Source organism: Melospiza melodia, chromosome 2, assembly GCF_035770615.1.
Source record: "Melospiza melodia melodia isolate bMelMel2 chromosome 2, bMelMel2.pri, whole genome shotgun sequence".
Lineage (NCBI taxonomy): Eukaryota > Metazoa > Chordata > Aves > Passeriformes > Passerellidae > Melospiza > Melospiza melodia.
In genome coordinates this window covers 62,190,469-62,206,156 of record NC_086195.1, presented here as the reverse complement: position 1 = coordinate 62,206,156, position 15,688 = coordinate 62,190,469, and the positions used below count along the sequence as shown (strand labels likewise).

Genomic DNA, 15,688 nt, shown 5'->3' with positions numbered 1-15,688 from the left:
TATGAAACCAAACGCAATCCTCACTTGCTGAAATCAAACCTATTCAGAATTTTTAGACATTAAAGAACAGCAGCTGCAGAGGAACAGTAGTTTTGGTTTCTCTCACAAAGGAAGCCTCTTTGATACCAGAAGTTATGATGTTTGAAGGCAATGTGGCTGGAAAATCAACTTGCATGGTAAAATTTTTTCCTATTTCAGTGATCCAGTAAATGTAAAAGCAACATTTCAGACAAATACTTTACTGTCTTGTTCCTCACAAACAAAACTATTTAAAAAAAATCTTTGGCTTTTTCAAACACTGCATAGTGTAACAGGAACATAAAGACACAGCTCTCCACTATAAATATGTACCAGTAATCAAGTGGAATATTGCACTGTGACTTGTTGTAGTGCAATTGATTTAAGACTGAACATGAACAAATTTTTATTAGAAACTGTTTAATACCAATGTCTAAGAACATCTGATTGTGACTTCTGCTGCTCTAGTTCGCAGAGGAGACTGTGATAATTAGTAATTTTAGCTGTAATAGAAATAATATAAGAAATATTTGTTTGTATGCAGATCTTTAACCTTGAGTTTCACATGAATCTTTTCCCTTTATGTTTCACAGAAAGAAAAACCGGGAGACACATAATGCAGGTGGGAACATCATGCTTTGCTGTTCGGTCTGGAAATAAGCACAGATGCTTTGGAGCAGTAAAACACAGTTTACATGGAGAAGGCTCCCACACAGGAGTTTAGTACACTGAAAAAGCCTCACCCTACCAAACACCTTTCTGTGTCCTTGCATAAACTAACTTTGCAGATTGTTTCTGGTTTGCTGGTTTCCACAGTACAAAGTTAAAGTATGAAGGAGCACCTGCCTTTCCAAAGCCAGTAAATTAAGAAGTTAACAATTTCAGCTGTGTTCAATTCCAAAAGAAAACAACTGCACAGGCATTCACATGCAACCAATATCCACCTCTGTCAAAACAGAGACAGGTGTCCTACCTGAGAGCTTTAGGCTCCCTGGATTGGAAGTATTCCTCTAACCTATTCCTAAGGCACCCACTTGGATGTTAACACCCCAGAAATTCTGTGCAAATGTTGGCTGGATGTTGCAGGAGTCACATCCCTTGGGCAGCACCCAGTCAGTTCTAGTGCCGGTGGCATCTTCTACAAGTAGGAACAGAAAGATGGACTGGGGAGGAGTCTGGCAGGCTTTGGGCTGGTTATCCAAAGAAATTGATTGCAGGGTTTTTTTCTGAACAGCAGTATCATGTGATCTTCACAAACTCAGCTGGAAAAAGCACTGAGCAGTTTCCATGTGAAACGTGTGCAGGGCTGTGCTTGCTGAGTGTGCTCAGGGTGTGGCCAGTTTCTTAAGAATTAAGAAGAATCAGGAAACAGTCTTATCAGGTTTACTTCTAAAATGGTTGGCCTCATTGGAATTCCCAGTTCCTGTTTCACTTGTTGATAGCTTTCCAAAATCTTTATCACCTGGGCTGAACTCTGCAGTATATGGGGACCAGCTCCTTCCAAACCTATACTTTCTTAGCCATTAATATGGAAAAGCTGAGGAGAGTGTTGCAGATATTACCAAAACAAAAGCGTAGCCCTTCACAAACACTGTGATATCTGTATGTATTAGTAAGCTAGATAAAGATTAAATCCCAAGTGTCCTGTGTTTTAATTTTGAGAGAGGTCCTCTAATTTATATGGTAAATTTCTTGCATAAGAAACTTTGTCTTGCTGTGTTTAGTGTATTTAGGCCTATTTCTGTCAATGCCAGCAGTCTCTCCTGAAATACAAAAAAAAATTGAGAAAGGTAAATTGAAGTGACAGGCTACTGAAATAAGACTATTTAAATTAAATTAATGAGTCTTTTGTAACTGAGCCAAATGAAATACACTCACCTGAAGGTCACAGTTTGTTTCTGTGTGCCACCAAAAGCAGAGCAACTGCACAAACCAAAAGGTTCATTCAGCATCATGAACAACACAATGGTTTGAGTCCTGACAAAGCCATGAGAGAACTTTTTCCTTTTTTTTAAAAAAAAAGACATCTAATAGTTTTAAGTTTGCATAGAACATGAAAATGTTTCAGTAAAAACAATAGCTACATGAGAGTTAACTGTATTTAAAAGAGGCTGACTGTGGTGGATGGAAAACAGAGATACTGTCTGTAAAAACCACTCCTAGACTTAGAGTGTAGACCCTTTCTGCCAATATTCAGACCTGTTGAAGAGGTAAATGGTATCACTAGAAGATTATAAATGAAGCATTTTCTGACATTTTCTGACCTGCTCCAAAATAGGTAGTTCACTGGAACTATTCTCCATTCAGTATTTTCATTCTCCCAGCCAGTTAGACCTTATGGAACAGTTAAACTTTTGGACATAGAAAAGAGTATCTGATAGTCCATATACCTGGAGCTTCAGCTATGTTCAGTGTTGGCTGGCTACTCTGTTAATATAAATTTAAAATTTCTCTTTTGGTGCTAAATTTGACATTAGAATTTAAGAGGCATTGGTTTGCTTCCCAAGTCTGAAACTGATTTTTTCCATAATCTTTGTTCATTTACTTTCTGTATGCGTAAATTTAATCAATTTCAAATTTAATCTAACTTATGAAGAGAGTGTCATAAAACTGTGTTAGAAGGCAGTTTCAAAACCTGAATTTTGAGTTGTAGCAACTTTACTTTTTCATGAAGGGGTCCAAAATATCCCCGCCTTTTAAAGGCTATTTAAGTTATGGCTCTTTGATTCTAGTATTAATTTTATAACTTTGAGGTTCCAATGTATAATGAAATAATGTATTTCTGAGCCCTTACATTATCCTAGTTGTGCTGCCTTGCCCAACCAGATGACACAGTACATATTGTTTTTGCTTAGTGGAGAGACATCGAAAAAAGAAGATTAATGCTGGGATAAACAGAATTGGAGAGCTCATTCCCTGCTCCCCAGCACTTAAACAGGTGAGTGTCCATCCAAGGTGCATACAAGTTTCCTGTCAAATGTCCAAATGTTTCTCTGTCTGTAGAAATCTAAATACCTATTTTAGTATTTGTATTAGCAAGAAGGCAAACTGTCTGAATTAATATACTCTAAAGTATTACTAGTTATTAGTATTTTAAAAACTACTTGTAATAGAAGTCCTACTTGGAAGTGCAGGGTCACATGAATGTAGTTACACGGATTTTGAGCATTTTATCTGAAAGTGTTGCATATGACTGCTTATTTTTGTCATCCTTCATATAATGGCTTGAAAGCAATTCAGAAACTGAAATTATAATAATGGTGATTTAAGACACTCTCCTTGCAAAAGATGAAGCAAGACAAATGCTTCTAGGCTGATGCACAGAAGCATCTTTTTCAAGATAGAGGAATCCCTAGCAGAGATTGTTCTTACTGAACAGTAGAAGAAATTAAGAAGTGAACAAAGGTTTTGCAGACAGAATAAGCATAGCTTCATAAAAAGATGATTGTGGATGGGTCATTTTCCCTTCCCATATTCCCTTGTATACTATTTTCAAAATTATGCATATATCTCCCTGGATAGTTGTTCCATGTTTCTTGCTTTTCTAATAAAATATTTACAAGGCAGTATCCTGGAAATCTCATGTGATGTGTGTGTTTATTAGTGAACATGAATTTTAGACTGATCAGTGAGAAAGGATGCTGCCTGTTCAGGATCTGTGGCCTTAGTATCTTCCTCTGGGCATCAGAAGGTGTCAGCTCCAGCATTGAAAATGTTGTTCTGTAAAATCTCAAGGCATTTTAGGGTCAGCATCACTCACAAAAGCCTGTAGTTTCATCTTACAAAAGCAACCAAACCAAAAAACAACATCTAAAAAACCCAACCCAAACCAGTAGAAAACCAGCTCTACCCAGTGATATTCAGAGCATATTTTTAAAGTAAAAACCTCTTGGAGTAAGTGCAGCCTCATCACTAATTGATTTACAAATTCTAGACATTTCTCCTAATTTTATATGTGTGTTTTCTTTTACAGAGCAAGAACATGATCCTGGATCAGGCCTTTAAGTACATAACAGAAATGAAAAGACAGAATGATGAACTTCTGTTAAATGGAGGGAACAATGAGCAGGGTAAGTACAGGTGCTGCTGGGGGCTCTAGAATTTCTGTCCCTCACTTCTGCTGTGTCTTTGTACCGACTGACAGCAAAGCCTGGAACCACACATGGGAATCCCAAGAAATTATGCACATACAGGAAAAATACAGCTGCTTAGAATATCTTGAAACAAAAAGCTGACAGAATGCCCAAGTGAGTGTTCTGGCTCATAGCTATCAGATAATGAAGCAATTCCATTGTGATGTAATTACAGAACTTATAGGTGGTGTGCCATCATCTGGTAAGTTCTGCCCCAGTTTATTCTACTGTAGTGACCAGAATGATTTCTGACAAACTTCAGTTAGATTTTTGTTCATTGAAAAAATGAAGTTTTCTTCATTCATGAAGCTTTTTTTTTTTTTTTAATTTGAAAGTCTGTAAGAGTTATAACAGCTCATTTTATAGAAATCTAACGCATCATATAAAATTTACTTGAATAGATGTATAAAAGTACAGTGATGGAGGTGTGACAGAAATAATCTCAGGGCTAATGTTGTGATTTGTGATTTTTATTTCTGCTTTATTGTGATTTTCCCAGTTTGGTGAGCTATCTCCCAAGTGCATTGCCAGCTTTTGTGGCTTTACATGAGTGCTCTGTATTTCATTTTGTCTGTAATTTTTAGATGTAATTAAACTTAATTCTTCTGGAAAGCTGTAAGCTTATCAATTAAAAGAGTTTTGGTGTTTGCAAAAGAACAGGGAAAAGAAATATATTAATGTGCTTGTCTTTCCTTCAGGAATTAAACAATTTTGATTAGCATTTAGTTTCATCTGGGTTAGTCCTAATGTTTTTTCCTAAGTAATTGAATATATCCTGCTATTGGTAATGGAATAGTCTGTGAAATTCATTCACTTTCCCATTCAGCAGAGAGACTTAGCAGGATAAGAGCACTTAGGTTGTGCTAACCATTTGCAAAGAGCATACGTTATTAACAATTTATTCAATTTATTTCTACAAATTATTGCAATACCACACAGTGTTTACTCTCTAAATCATGTGGTAACATTATTTCATTATTTGCTCTGGTGCTGATGTAATGGAGTGCTCTCACTGTTTTGTAGCTGAAGAGATAAAAAAACTCCGGAAACAGTTGGATGAACTGCAAAAGGAAAACGGGAGATACATCGAGCTACTGAAAGCAAATGATATTTGCTTATATGATGACCCTACAATCCACTGGAAAGGAAACCTAAAAAATGCCAAGGTCTCAGTTGTTATTCCCAGTGATCAGGTTCAAAAGAACATCATTGTTTATTCAAATGGGACTCAGCCCAATGGAAATAACCAGGGAGCATCTGTGCAGGGAATAACGTTTAATGTCGGTCATAATTTACAAAAGCAAACAGCCAACGTTGTGCCAGTTCAGAGAACTTGCAACCTAGTGACTCCTGTGACAATTGCTGGTATTTATCCCACAGAAAATAAACCATGGTCACAACCTACGGTTGCTCCACTGGCGTCTGCCCAGACAGCTCCAGCAGGGAATGTTGTTGAGCTCTCCACCCCGGAGAACGAGCGAGGTGTGCCCAGCGCTGCTCCTGCCAGCTCACAGGGCACACCTCGGCCTGCAGCAGAGCAGGAACTACAGTGTTCTTCAAATATCGCACCACAGAATGAGCAAAATCCCCCCAAAAGTAAAAGTGATGAGGAGGGCATTAAATCAACAAAGAAAACGCTCCCACAGGGAACCAGCCTTCCTTCCAGTGCCTCCGTGGAAGCCTCCCAAGGTCAGCAGGTGAATGCAGCTTGCTCAAACACACACAATTCCAGGAGTGACCTCCAGGAGAGCTGCACCGCTTCAACCACGGACGCAGCTCGTGTGCCACCTGTGAGACCTGCAGAGAGCTGCTCTTCTGCAAATGTCCCCAAAAGTACGGATGTGGTCAGCAGCGCTGGCGCACCGGCGACATCTGCAGCAGAAGGAGTTAAGGCTGTGACAGCAATAAGCACTCTGGCTGCCAGTCCCCTGGAGAACTGCTGGTCTTTCTCAGGCTCTTCAGGTGTTGGCACTTCAGACTTGAAAAACATGAGTAGCCTTACCCGGATGCCTTCAGCTGGGAACACACAGACCACGTGGACGACCTTGCAGCTGGCAGGAAACACGGTTCAGCCGCTGAGCCAGACGCCATCCGGGATCATGACTGCCCTCCTCAACGAGCCAGTCAATGCTGCTGGCACTGTGTCTTCTGCCCACAGCAGGCCTTTGACTACAAGCATCAGTTTGCATGCTTCTCTGCCTGGGGATGGCCAGGCAGCTGAACAGATTGTAGTTACCTTGCCCTCGTGCCCACCCGTACCTATACAGCCTTTAATCAGCCAGCCACAGGTTAAAGCTCAGGCTGCAGGAAACATCCTTCCATTAAACTCAGCTATGCAGGTGATTCAGATGGCTCAGCCAGTCGCCTCAGCTGTGACAGGAGCACCAGCTAACCAGAATGTCATCATTCTCCAGCCTCCAAACCCTGCTTCGTGCCCACCCATTGTGAGAGCGGAAGTTCCCAGCCAAAATGTTAGTCAGCAAATTGTAATTATACAAGCTGCAAATCAGAATCCTCTTCCCCTCCTCTCAGCTCAGCCTTCTGCTTCTGTAAGAGTTCCCGTGAATGGCCCAACTGCAGTCGCCAACTCCAGTGGCACCATGCAAAATGCCTCTCTTCCACAGACTTTTGGAGGGAAACACCTTGTCCATATACTACCAAGGCCATCTTCTTTGCCATCTTCTAGCTCTACGCAGACATTCTCAGTGACAATGTCCAACCAACAGCACCCTCAGACTATCTCATTAAATGGGCAGCTTTTTGCATTGCAGCCTGTGATGTCTTCATCTGGAGCTTCAAACCAAGCCCCTATGCAAATTATTCAGCCCACCACCAGCGAAGATCCAAATACCAATGTTGCCCTCAACACATTTGGTGCTTTAGCTAACCTCAATCAAAGCATATCGCAAATGGCTGGGCAGAGCTGCTTGCACTTGTCTCTCAGCCACCCCACCAATCCCGCAACTGTCAATAACCAGATTGCCACAGTCAACTGTGTGTCATTGCCAACTTCTGTGGCATCTTCAGTGCCTGCAGAGGTTTCAGTATTAACCAGTGTATCTAATTCCATAAACGCTTCCCCACAAAAAGCGGCTGCTGGCTTGCCATCCAGTGCAAAATCAAAAAGGACAAACAAAAAGCCAAGCACAAAGAAACACCTAACAGTCAATAATAAAGTGTCTTGCTCAGCAGCTCCTTGCAAAGACGCAGGGAAGGTGGACTGTGCTCCTGTGGAAGCGGTGGCAAAGCCCTCAAGTGGCAAAGGGCCGCCAGAAAGCGCCCCAGCAGCATCACAGGCTGTAACCACAGCACAGGCGGGCGGCGCGGCTGCAGCGAGCAACATCAGCATCTCTGACTCTCCTTCCAAAGAGGCTGCAAGCTCTGAGCAGGCAGTGAAAACCCCCTGTGCCCCAGAGCTGAGCTCAGCAGAGGTGCCTGCTTCCTCACCACTGGAGTCTGTAGTGTCAGAGCAGCTGCTGCTCGCTCCCCCGCCGGCCAAAGATGCTGCTCCTCGCCAGCAGGCGCAGGGATCTCAGAGCCACCCACCACGTGCCTCTGTCCCATCAGAGTCCCCCAAACCCTGCACACCCCCCAGCACCTTAACACCCTCTGGTAAAGAAGCACAGGTTACACACTTGCAGGTTGCAAATGGGACTTCAGCAGCACAGAGCAGCACAGCAGGTCATACTTCCAAGGCAGGAATGAGTTCGGAGTCCTGCAACGTTGCGCAGGATTCCTCAGTGGTAATGCAAGATGCGGACTTGTTAGAAGGACAGGGTCTAAGCAAAATGCTGTCTGATCTCACAAAAGAAAGAACAGCTGTGGAAAAAACCTCTTCATTTACTGTTCAGGGGGAGCATTCTAATTTTCCTATGGAAAGCTCTAAATCAGCAGAATCAAATGCTGATTTGCCTGAGAAGCAGGAACTCTTGCTGATGAACACGGAAAGTGACACTCTCTCCCAGCCTCACTCCTGCATCTCTGATCAGGAAGTAGTCAGTGCTTCCCTTATTACTAGCAGGCAGGCAGACTCCCCCATGTCAACCAGCTCTGGCAGCAGTCGGGGCTTCTCAGTTGCATCTATGTTGCCAGATACCACCAGAGAAGATGTCACCAGCAGCACCTCTACCAGTACCTGTAACAGCTGCACATTTTCAGAACAGACCGACATTGTAGCTCTTGCAGCGAGAGCTATTTTTGACCAGGAAAGCCTTGAGAAAGGTGGAGGGGGAGTACAGGTTAACACGAGGGATGTCATCTCTAAGAATGAGGTTGCACCTTTGGAGAGAGAGCAACAGCCTTTTAAACCTCAGTCAGTGAAAGAAAACAACGCAGGACCGCTAGAAGCGGCACCGAACAAATTCAGTGCTCATGATACAGTACAGACAAATGTTGATAGGCAGGTTGAGAAGCCAAGCTGCTCTGTAGGAAGTGTGGAAACATCAAACACTCCTTTGCAGATTTCCACTTCCCAGACACCCAGCATAACCAGTCTAAGCGTGAATAATCTGATACACCAGAGCCGCATTGTCCATCCCCTGGTGAGTTGCTCAGGTTTATCCCAGTCTTCAGAGCCTGCAAGCATCCCTGCAACCGTGAGCCTCTCCCTTCCATCTAGCACATACATCAATCCGTCTCCAGGACCTGCTCTGATGAGTGAATATGCTCAGGAGCAACTGAATGCTATCAGGGCAAGCAGCATGCAGGCTCCCCAGCTGCAGGAATCCCACTTAAAGCAGCAAACCCATGAAGGTCGCAAAGACTCTGCCAAGAGGGCCGTTCAGGATGACCTGCTGCTCTCTACAGCCAAGAGGCAGAAGCAGTGCCAGACAGCACCCATAAGGCTGGAGGGGATGACGCTGATGAACCGGACCCCAGAGGGTATTGCTGATCAAACACAGATGCTGGTTACTCAGATTCCTCCTAATTCATCCAACTCAGTGGCACCAGTGAGCAATCAAGTACACGCTGATGGCCTCAATAGGTTATTCCCACCCAACAGCAATTTCGTAACGCCGGCTTTGAGACAAACTGAAGTTCAGTGCGGTTCTCAGCCACCGCTCTCAGAGCAGCCAGGCCAGGCAGGGCAGCACTTGCAGCCCATCCAACATGTCCCTGCCCAAGGCATCTCTCACCTTCACAGCAATCACCCCTACTTGAAGCAGCAGCAGGCTGGGCAGTTAAGAGAGAGGCACCACTTGTACCAGCTGCAGCACCACGTCACTCATGGGGAAAACTCAGTTCACTCTCAGCCCCACGGCGTCCACCAGCAGCGGACGATACAGCAGGAGGTGCAGATGCAAAAGAAACGGAATCTCATCCAGGGAACACAAGCCACACAGCTTTCTCTACAGCAAAAACACCATGGAAGTGATCAAACACGGCAGAAGGGTGGTCAGCCCCATCCTCACCACCAACAAATGCAGCAGCAGATGCAGCAGCACTTTGGAGCATCCCAGCCTGAAAAGAACTGTGAAAATCCTGCAACAAGCAGAAACCACCATAACCACCCTCAGAGCCATATCAATCAGGATATTATGCATCAACAGCAACAGGATGTTGGCAGCAGACAGCAAGGTTCCGCTTCAGAACACGTGTCAGGGCACAATCAGATGCAAAGACTTATGACCTCGAGGGGCTTAGAGCAGCAGATGGTGTCCCAGGCCAGTATCGTTTCCAGACCATCAGATATGACATGCACCCCTCACAGGCAGGAAAGAAACAGAGTTTCCAGCTACTCTGCTGAGGCTCTTATTGGGAAGACGCCTTCTAATTCCGAGCAGAGAATAGGAATATCTCTTCAAGGCCCTAGGGTTTCTGACCAGCTTGAAATGAGAAGCTATCTTGATGTTTCTAGAAGCAAAGGGTTGGCGATTCACAATATGCAGGGCCGCTTGTCAGTCGATCACACTGTTGGCTCGGATGTGCAGCGTCTTTCTGACTGCCAGACATTTAAGCCCTCTGCACCCAATCAACAACCAACGGGCAATTTTGACGTACAGGCTTCAAGAAACAGTGAAATTGGCAATTCTGTGTCCTCCCTCCGGGGCATGCAGTCACAAGCGTTCCGAATTGGTCAGAATGCTGCGCCATCCTTAGAGAGGCAGAAGAGACTGCCCTACCCCCCAGTGCAGGGTATTCCAACGGGGAATACCCTGCCATCGAGGGAAAATGAAAACACGTGCCACCAAAGTTTCATGCAGAGTTTGCTCACCCCTCACCTTGGAGATCAAGTCAGTGGAAGCCAAAGATCAATCCCAGAACATCAAAGGAACACGCAGTGCGGTGCCTCCTCCACAATCGAGTACAACTGTCCCCCAGCACGGGAGAGCGTCCACATCCGAAGGGATGGTGATGGCCAGAGCAGGGAAAGCTGTGACATGTCCATTGGGGCAATTAACACAAGGAACAGTTCATTGACTATTCCCTTTTCGAGTTCTTCTTCCTCAGGGGACATTCAGGGCCGCAATACCAGCCCGAACATCTCTGTGCAGAAGTCCAACCCCATGAGGATGACGGACAGTCATGGAACTAAGAACCACATGAATACACCCGTGTCCAGCAATATGCATGGAGTTGTGCGGCCAGCTCACCCTCACCCTGCAGTTTCTCATGGAAATGGCGAGCAAGGGCAGCCTTCTGTTCGTCAGCCAAATTCTTCGGTCACTCAGCGCTCCAGGCATCCTCTGCAAGACAATGGGGGCTCTAAAATACGTCAGCCCGAAAGGAATCGATCCGGAAATCAGAGACATGGAAATGTCTTTGACCCCAGTCTTCCCCATCTTCCTCTGTCCACCAGTGGCAGCATGATCCTCGGGCGCCAACAGTCCACCATAGAAAAAAGGGGAAGCATTGTCCGATTTATGTCTGATGGCCCTCAAGTGTCCAACGATAACGCGGCCCCTGACCAACATACGCTCTCCCAGAATTTTGGATTCCCTTTTATTCCAGAGGGTGGCATGAATCCACCAATAAACGCTAACGCTTCTTTCATCCCACCGGTCACCCAGCCTAGTGCCACTCGGACACCAGCTCTAATCCCAGTTGATCCTCAGAACACACTGCCCTCCTTCTATCCACCCTACTCTCCTGCCCATCCCACCCTCTCCAATGACATTTCCATCCCTTACTTTCCCAATCAAATGTTTCCCAACCCAAGCACGGAGAAGCCGAGCAGTGGAGGTTTAAACAATCGATTTGGATCCATTTTGTCTCCTCCCAGGCCTGTTGGTTTTGCTCAGCCAAGTTTTCCTTTGCTTCCAGATATGCCACCAATGCACATGACCAACACATCGCACTTATCCAATTTTAACTTGACTTCTTTGTTTCCAGAAATAGCCACAGCTCTTCCTCCTGATGGCTCAGCGATGTCACCTTTGCTTTCCATTGCAAACACATCTGCTTCAGATTCTTCCAAGCAGCCCTCAAACCGCCCTGCCCACAATATAAGCCATATTTTAGGTCATGACTGCAGCTCAGCTGTATGAAAACTGGCAGACTGACTTCTGGTCTGATTTGTTGTTTATATATTTAAGAAGAAGGAAGCAGATCTTAGCATCACCCCTGGAGAGACCATTCATAGCATCACTGTTTGTTTGCCTCAATGTATGTCTCTGGTACTTTCCATATTCCGTTGTGTTTCCACCCACCTTACTGACTCTAAAGCACCAGTGCCTATAGCAATGCTTACTTACTAGGAAACAGTAAGGATGCAGCATTGAGAGCTGTGCAAATGCTGGTTGTTGATTTTCCAACAATCAGGTTTGATGTCTGGTTGTCCCAAGGTAAGGGCCACCCTCAGAAATACGTGGTGTGAGAGCATCCGTATGGAGATAGGAAACAAGTGCTACAGGTGTCAGTTTGTTACTGATGTGTTTACCTGAAACTGCAGAGGAGCTAGGAATGGTTTGGGTTTCTCTTTTTCCTTTGTAAAATATCTTCAGGAGTTTCAACACAAGTCAAGTCTGTGTTAACCCAGCGCTAATTGGAAGAGGCATTTGTTGTACAGCTTTTGTCTGTCTCAAGCTTGTCACCTACATTTAACCTAAGGCTGACTTTACCTGGTGAAAATTACTGTGTGCTCCCATGGTCAGCAATTAAAAATACTGTTTTAGAAAATTTAGATTTCTTTAACCCGTGACTTTCTAAGAATCTTGTTTGGATCTGTTTCAGCAGTGGCTTCAGTTACTGCTGAACTCAGTCCCTGTTTCATTGTAGCTCACAGTTCCTGGTGCAGTCAGCAGAGTCAGCAGCCTTGTGTGTTGCCATTTCATTGTTGACTGCTGCAAGTTACCTCAGGGTGGGTTTTGTACCTTGTTTAGCACCATCTTAATGTCTTTTATTTTTTCCCCTCTCTACTTTTCTTTGGCCCATGCTCTAACACCAGCTTTCTGCTTTCTGTGAGTGACAGCCCTTTGTTGTAGCAGGCATCACATGGGAGGAGGACTGAGCCTGTCACATCCCACAAAATGAGTGGAGATTCCTGGGGGCACGGTTTTTACTTGATATTGCTGATAGGATTGAGCCTGAGTTAATATCAGTACTCTGCACTTGAATGCACCTTTTATCTAAACCTGTGTGATTGTGGCTGAAGGAGGAGCATGGATGTGCTGAGAGTGAAACACACAGGAAGACATTGGGATTTGAGGAAGGGTGATGTGTTTGTAGATGCATGAGAGATGGAGTAAATGTGTGTGCTGGCTGAGTCTCCAGTACTTTCACAAATTTTGGTCCTAATTCTTTTAAAGGAAAGGGAAGAATTAGGTAAATTTTATTTATTTAATGTCGCTGCAGTGTGCTTTTTCTTCTAATGGGGCAGAAATACTTGTCTTTTTTGTGTTTGGAAGTACCATTCTGGGTTTGATTCTTCAAACAACATAGTAACTTGAGGTTCCCTGGCATGCAGTCATCCTCTGCTTGTTTGTGGCTCACCAGTGCATCATCTTGCTGCTCCTGGCACCTGACAAAGCTCCTGGTGAGGACATGGGCAGGAGCAGGCTCCCTGGAATTCTTTGTTTTGTTTTGTTTTGTTTCTTTTTCTTTGAAAGGTGGAAAGGAAGATATTTCTCCATGTCAAAGAACAGGACCCACAAAGAGGGTCCTAGAACAGTTTTCCACAGCTTGACTGCCCAGACTTTGGTTTTGCTAAGCCCTTTTACACTGATCCAGGAAAGTAAGGCAGCTTTACCATGAAAAATAATTGAGCTGTGTCTGTAGTCTGTCCTGACAACATCTCTGCTCTTGTAACCTGCCGTCTGCTGTTTTTCTGCAAGGTGAAGTAAAACAGTTCTGATCCTGGGTAGGAATCACGGAATCACAGAATGAACTAGATTGGAAAAAACCTTTGAGATCATCAAGCCCAACCTATGACCTAACCTAACACCTCCTCATCAACTAAACCATGGCACTGAGTGCCACGTCCAGTCTTTTTTAAACATGTCCAGGGATGGTGACTCCACCACCTCCCTGGGCAGACAGTTCCATTGCCCCATCAATCTTTCAGTGAATAGTTTTTTTCTGATGTCTAACCTGAACTTCCCCTGGCACAGCTTAAGCCTGTCCTCTCATTCTGTCAGCTGCTGCCTGGACAAAGAATCAACCCCACCTGACTACAACCACCTTTCAGGGAGTTGTAGAGAGTGATAAAGTCACCCCTGAGTCTCCTTTTCTTCAGGCTAAATACCCCCAGCTCCCTCAGTCGTTCTTCACAGGGTTTGTGTTCCCAGCCCCTCACCAGCCTCATTGCCCTCCTCTGGATGTGCTCGAGTGTCTCAAGGTCCTCCCCCAACTGAGGGGCCAGAACTGGACACAGCACTCGAGGTGTGGCCTCACCAGTGCCGAGTACAGGGGAAGAATGACCTCCCTGCTCCTGCTGGCCCCACCATTGCTGATCCAGGCCAGGATGCCACTGGCCTTCTTGGCCACCAGGGCACACTGCTGGCTCATGTTCAGTCAGTTCTTGACCAGTACCCCCAGTCCCTTTCTGCCTGGAATCATGAGTTAATTCAGGTTGAGCTTATCTTAAGTGGTGCATCAGTTCTCTGTTTCTCATAAGTAATTGAGTATTTCAGTTCACAGCAAGGCAGTTTCTCTGTGCCACAGTGCAGTCACCAAGTGGCAGCCACTGGCCTGTGCAGGGGTTAGGAATGAGTCAGTTCTCAGCCTCAAACCAGCCCAGCCAGCTGCAGGTCTGGGTGTGCCCTGGTGAGACTCTTGACCAAAGGGGTGTCTGTGGGGCAGGAAGTCTCAAAGGCTCTGCCTCAGAGGTGAGGTGAGCTCTCACAGGGGCTGTTCCATGGGTTCTGGATGGTAGGGATGGGGATTGGAGCAGCAGCCATTCTGTGGTCACACACACTCCCTTTGAGGAGGGAAGCAAACATGCCCATTCTAGCTCTCTTTAAAAGGAATTGTGTGTGCAGCAATGGGTTTGGCTTTCAAGACAAACTAGTGAAAAATTAAGCCTTGGCTTCTAGGACTTTATATAAAGATTCTAATCCTGCTCATCATTCCAGACATTCACAGAAAACCATATTTTTTTTGTCTTCTCTGCTGGGAAAACTACCCTACTTTATCATGTCTATTGAAACTGGAGAGAGCTTATAAACTTAAACCTGTTGCAATGCTTGAATGTCCACAGATCCACTTGACCAGACAGGATGCATCTCAGAGTACTGAAGTAGCAAGCAGGACATACAGCAGGACCCCACTTGATCATCTACAGAAGATCTGGGAGTCTGGACAGGTCCCTGCTGACAGGAAGGTAGCCAGTGTTATTGCAATCTGCAGAAGGGGCATGAGGGAAGAACACAGGCAACTACAAACTGTGAGAGTCTGGGCTCCTGGAAAAATTTTGAATATTATAAATTAAGGAATATAAATTGTGAATATTATCCTGAGTACTGTTGAAAGGAGTTTTAAGGAATAATGCAGCCATCAGGCACAGGCAACCTGAGTTCACAAAGTTGAAGTCCTGTCTAGCTAATTTGACATTTTTCTGTGATAAGGTCACTCACCTAGTGGGTGAAACGAATGCAGTGGCTGTAGTTTTTCTCCATTTTAGTAATGCTATGGATACTGTCCCTCACAGCATCCATCTGGACAGGGTGTTCAGCTATGGGATTGACAGGTTGATGGTGTGCTGGGTGAAGAGCTGGCTGAAGGGTGGAGCTCAAAGGTATTACAGTGAATCGGGCCATGTCTGGCTGGCACCTGGTCACCAGCAGTGTTGTCTGGGGCTCAGTTCCAGGGCCAGTTCTGTCCCATGTATTTATCACTGATCTGGACACAGGAGCTGAATACACCATTGGCAGGTCTGCTGATGATACCAAACTCAGAGATGCTGTTGGCAGATGCTCTGGACAGGGATTCTGGATAGACAGTGAACCTCCTGCTCTCCGCAGCTCCCTGACAGGGGAAGTGCAGAGGGAGGTGCTGATCTCTTCTCCCTGGGATCCACTGACAAAACACATGGAAATGGCTCAAAGGGGCACTAAGGGAAGTTCATATTGGACATTGGGAAGCATTTCTTTACCGGGAGG

General features: G+C 45.0%; 1 protein-coding gene across 3 annotated transcripts in view; it reads left to right on the top strand.

The window, feature by feature from the left end:
* USF3 (upstream transcription factor family member 3) overlaps window positions 1–13,841 on the top strand; it is a 29,957-nt gene extending 16,116 nt beyond the window's left edge. For all 3 annotated transcript variants that reach the window (XM_063148426.1, XM_063148428.1, XM_063148427.1), the window contains exons 3-6: window positions 612–640; window positions 2,874–2,956; window positions 3,992–4,088; window positions 5,175–13,841. In XM_063148426.1, the coding sequence (XP_063004496.1) occupies window positions 612–640; window positions 2,874–2,956; window positions 3,992–4,088; window positions 5,175–11,638 (6,673 nt within the window). In that variant the 3' untranslated portion in view covers window positions 11,639–13,841. The remainder of the gene's footprint in view (window positions 1–611; window positions 641–2,873; window positions 2,957–3,991; window positions 4,089–5,174) is intronic.
* Window positions 13,842–15,688: the final 1,847 nt, after the last annotated feature.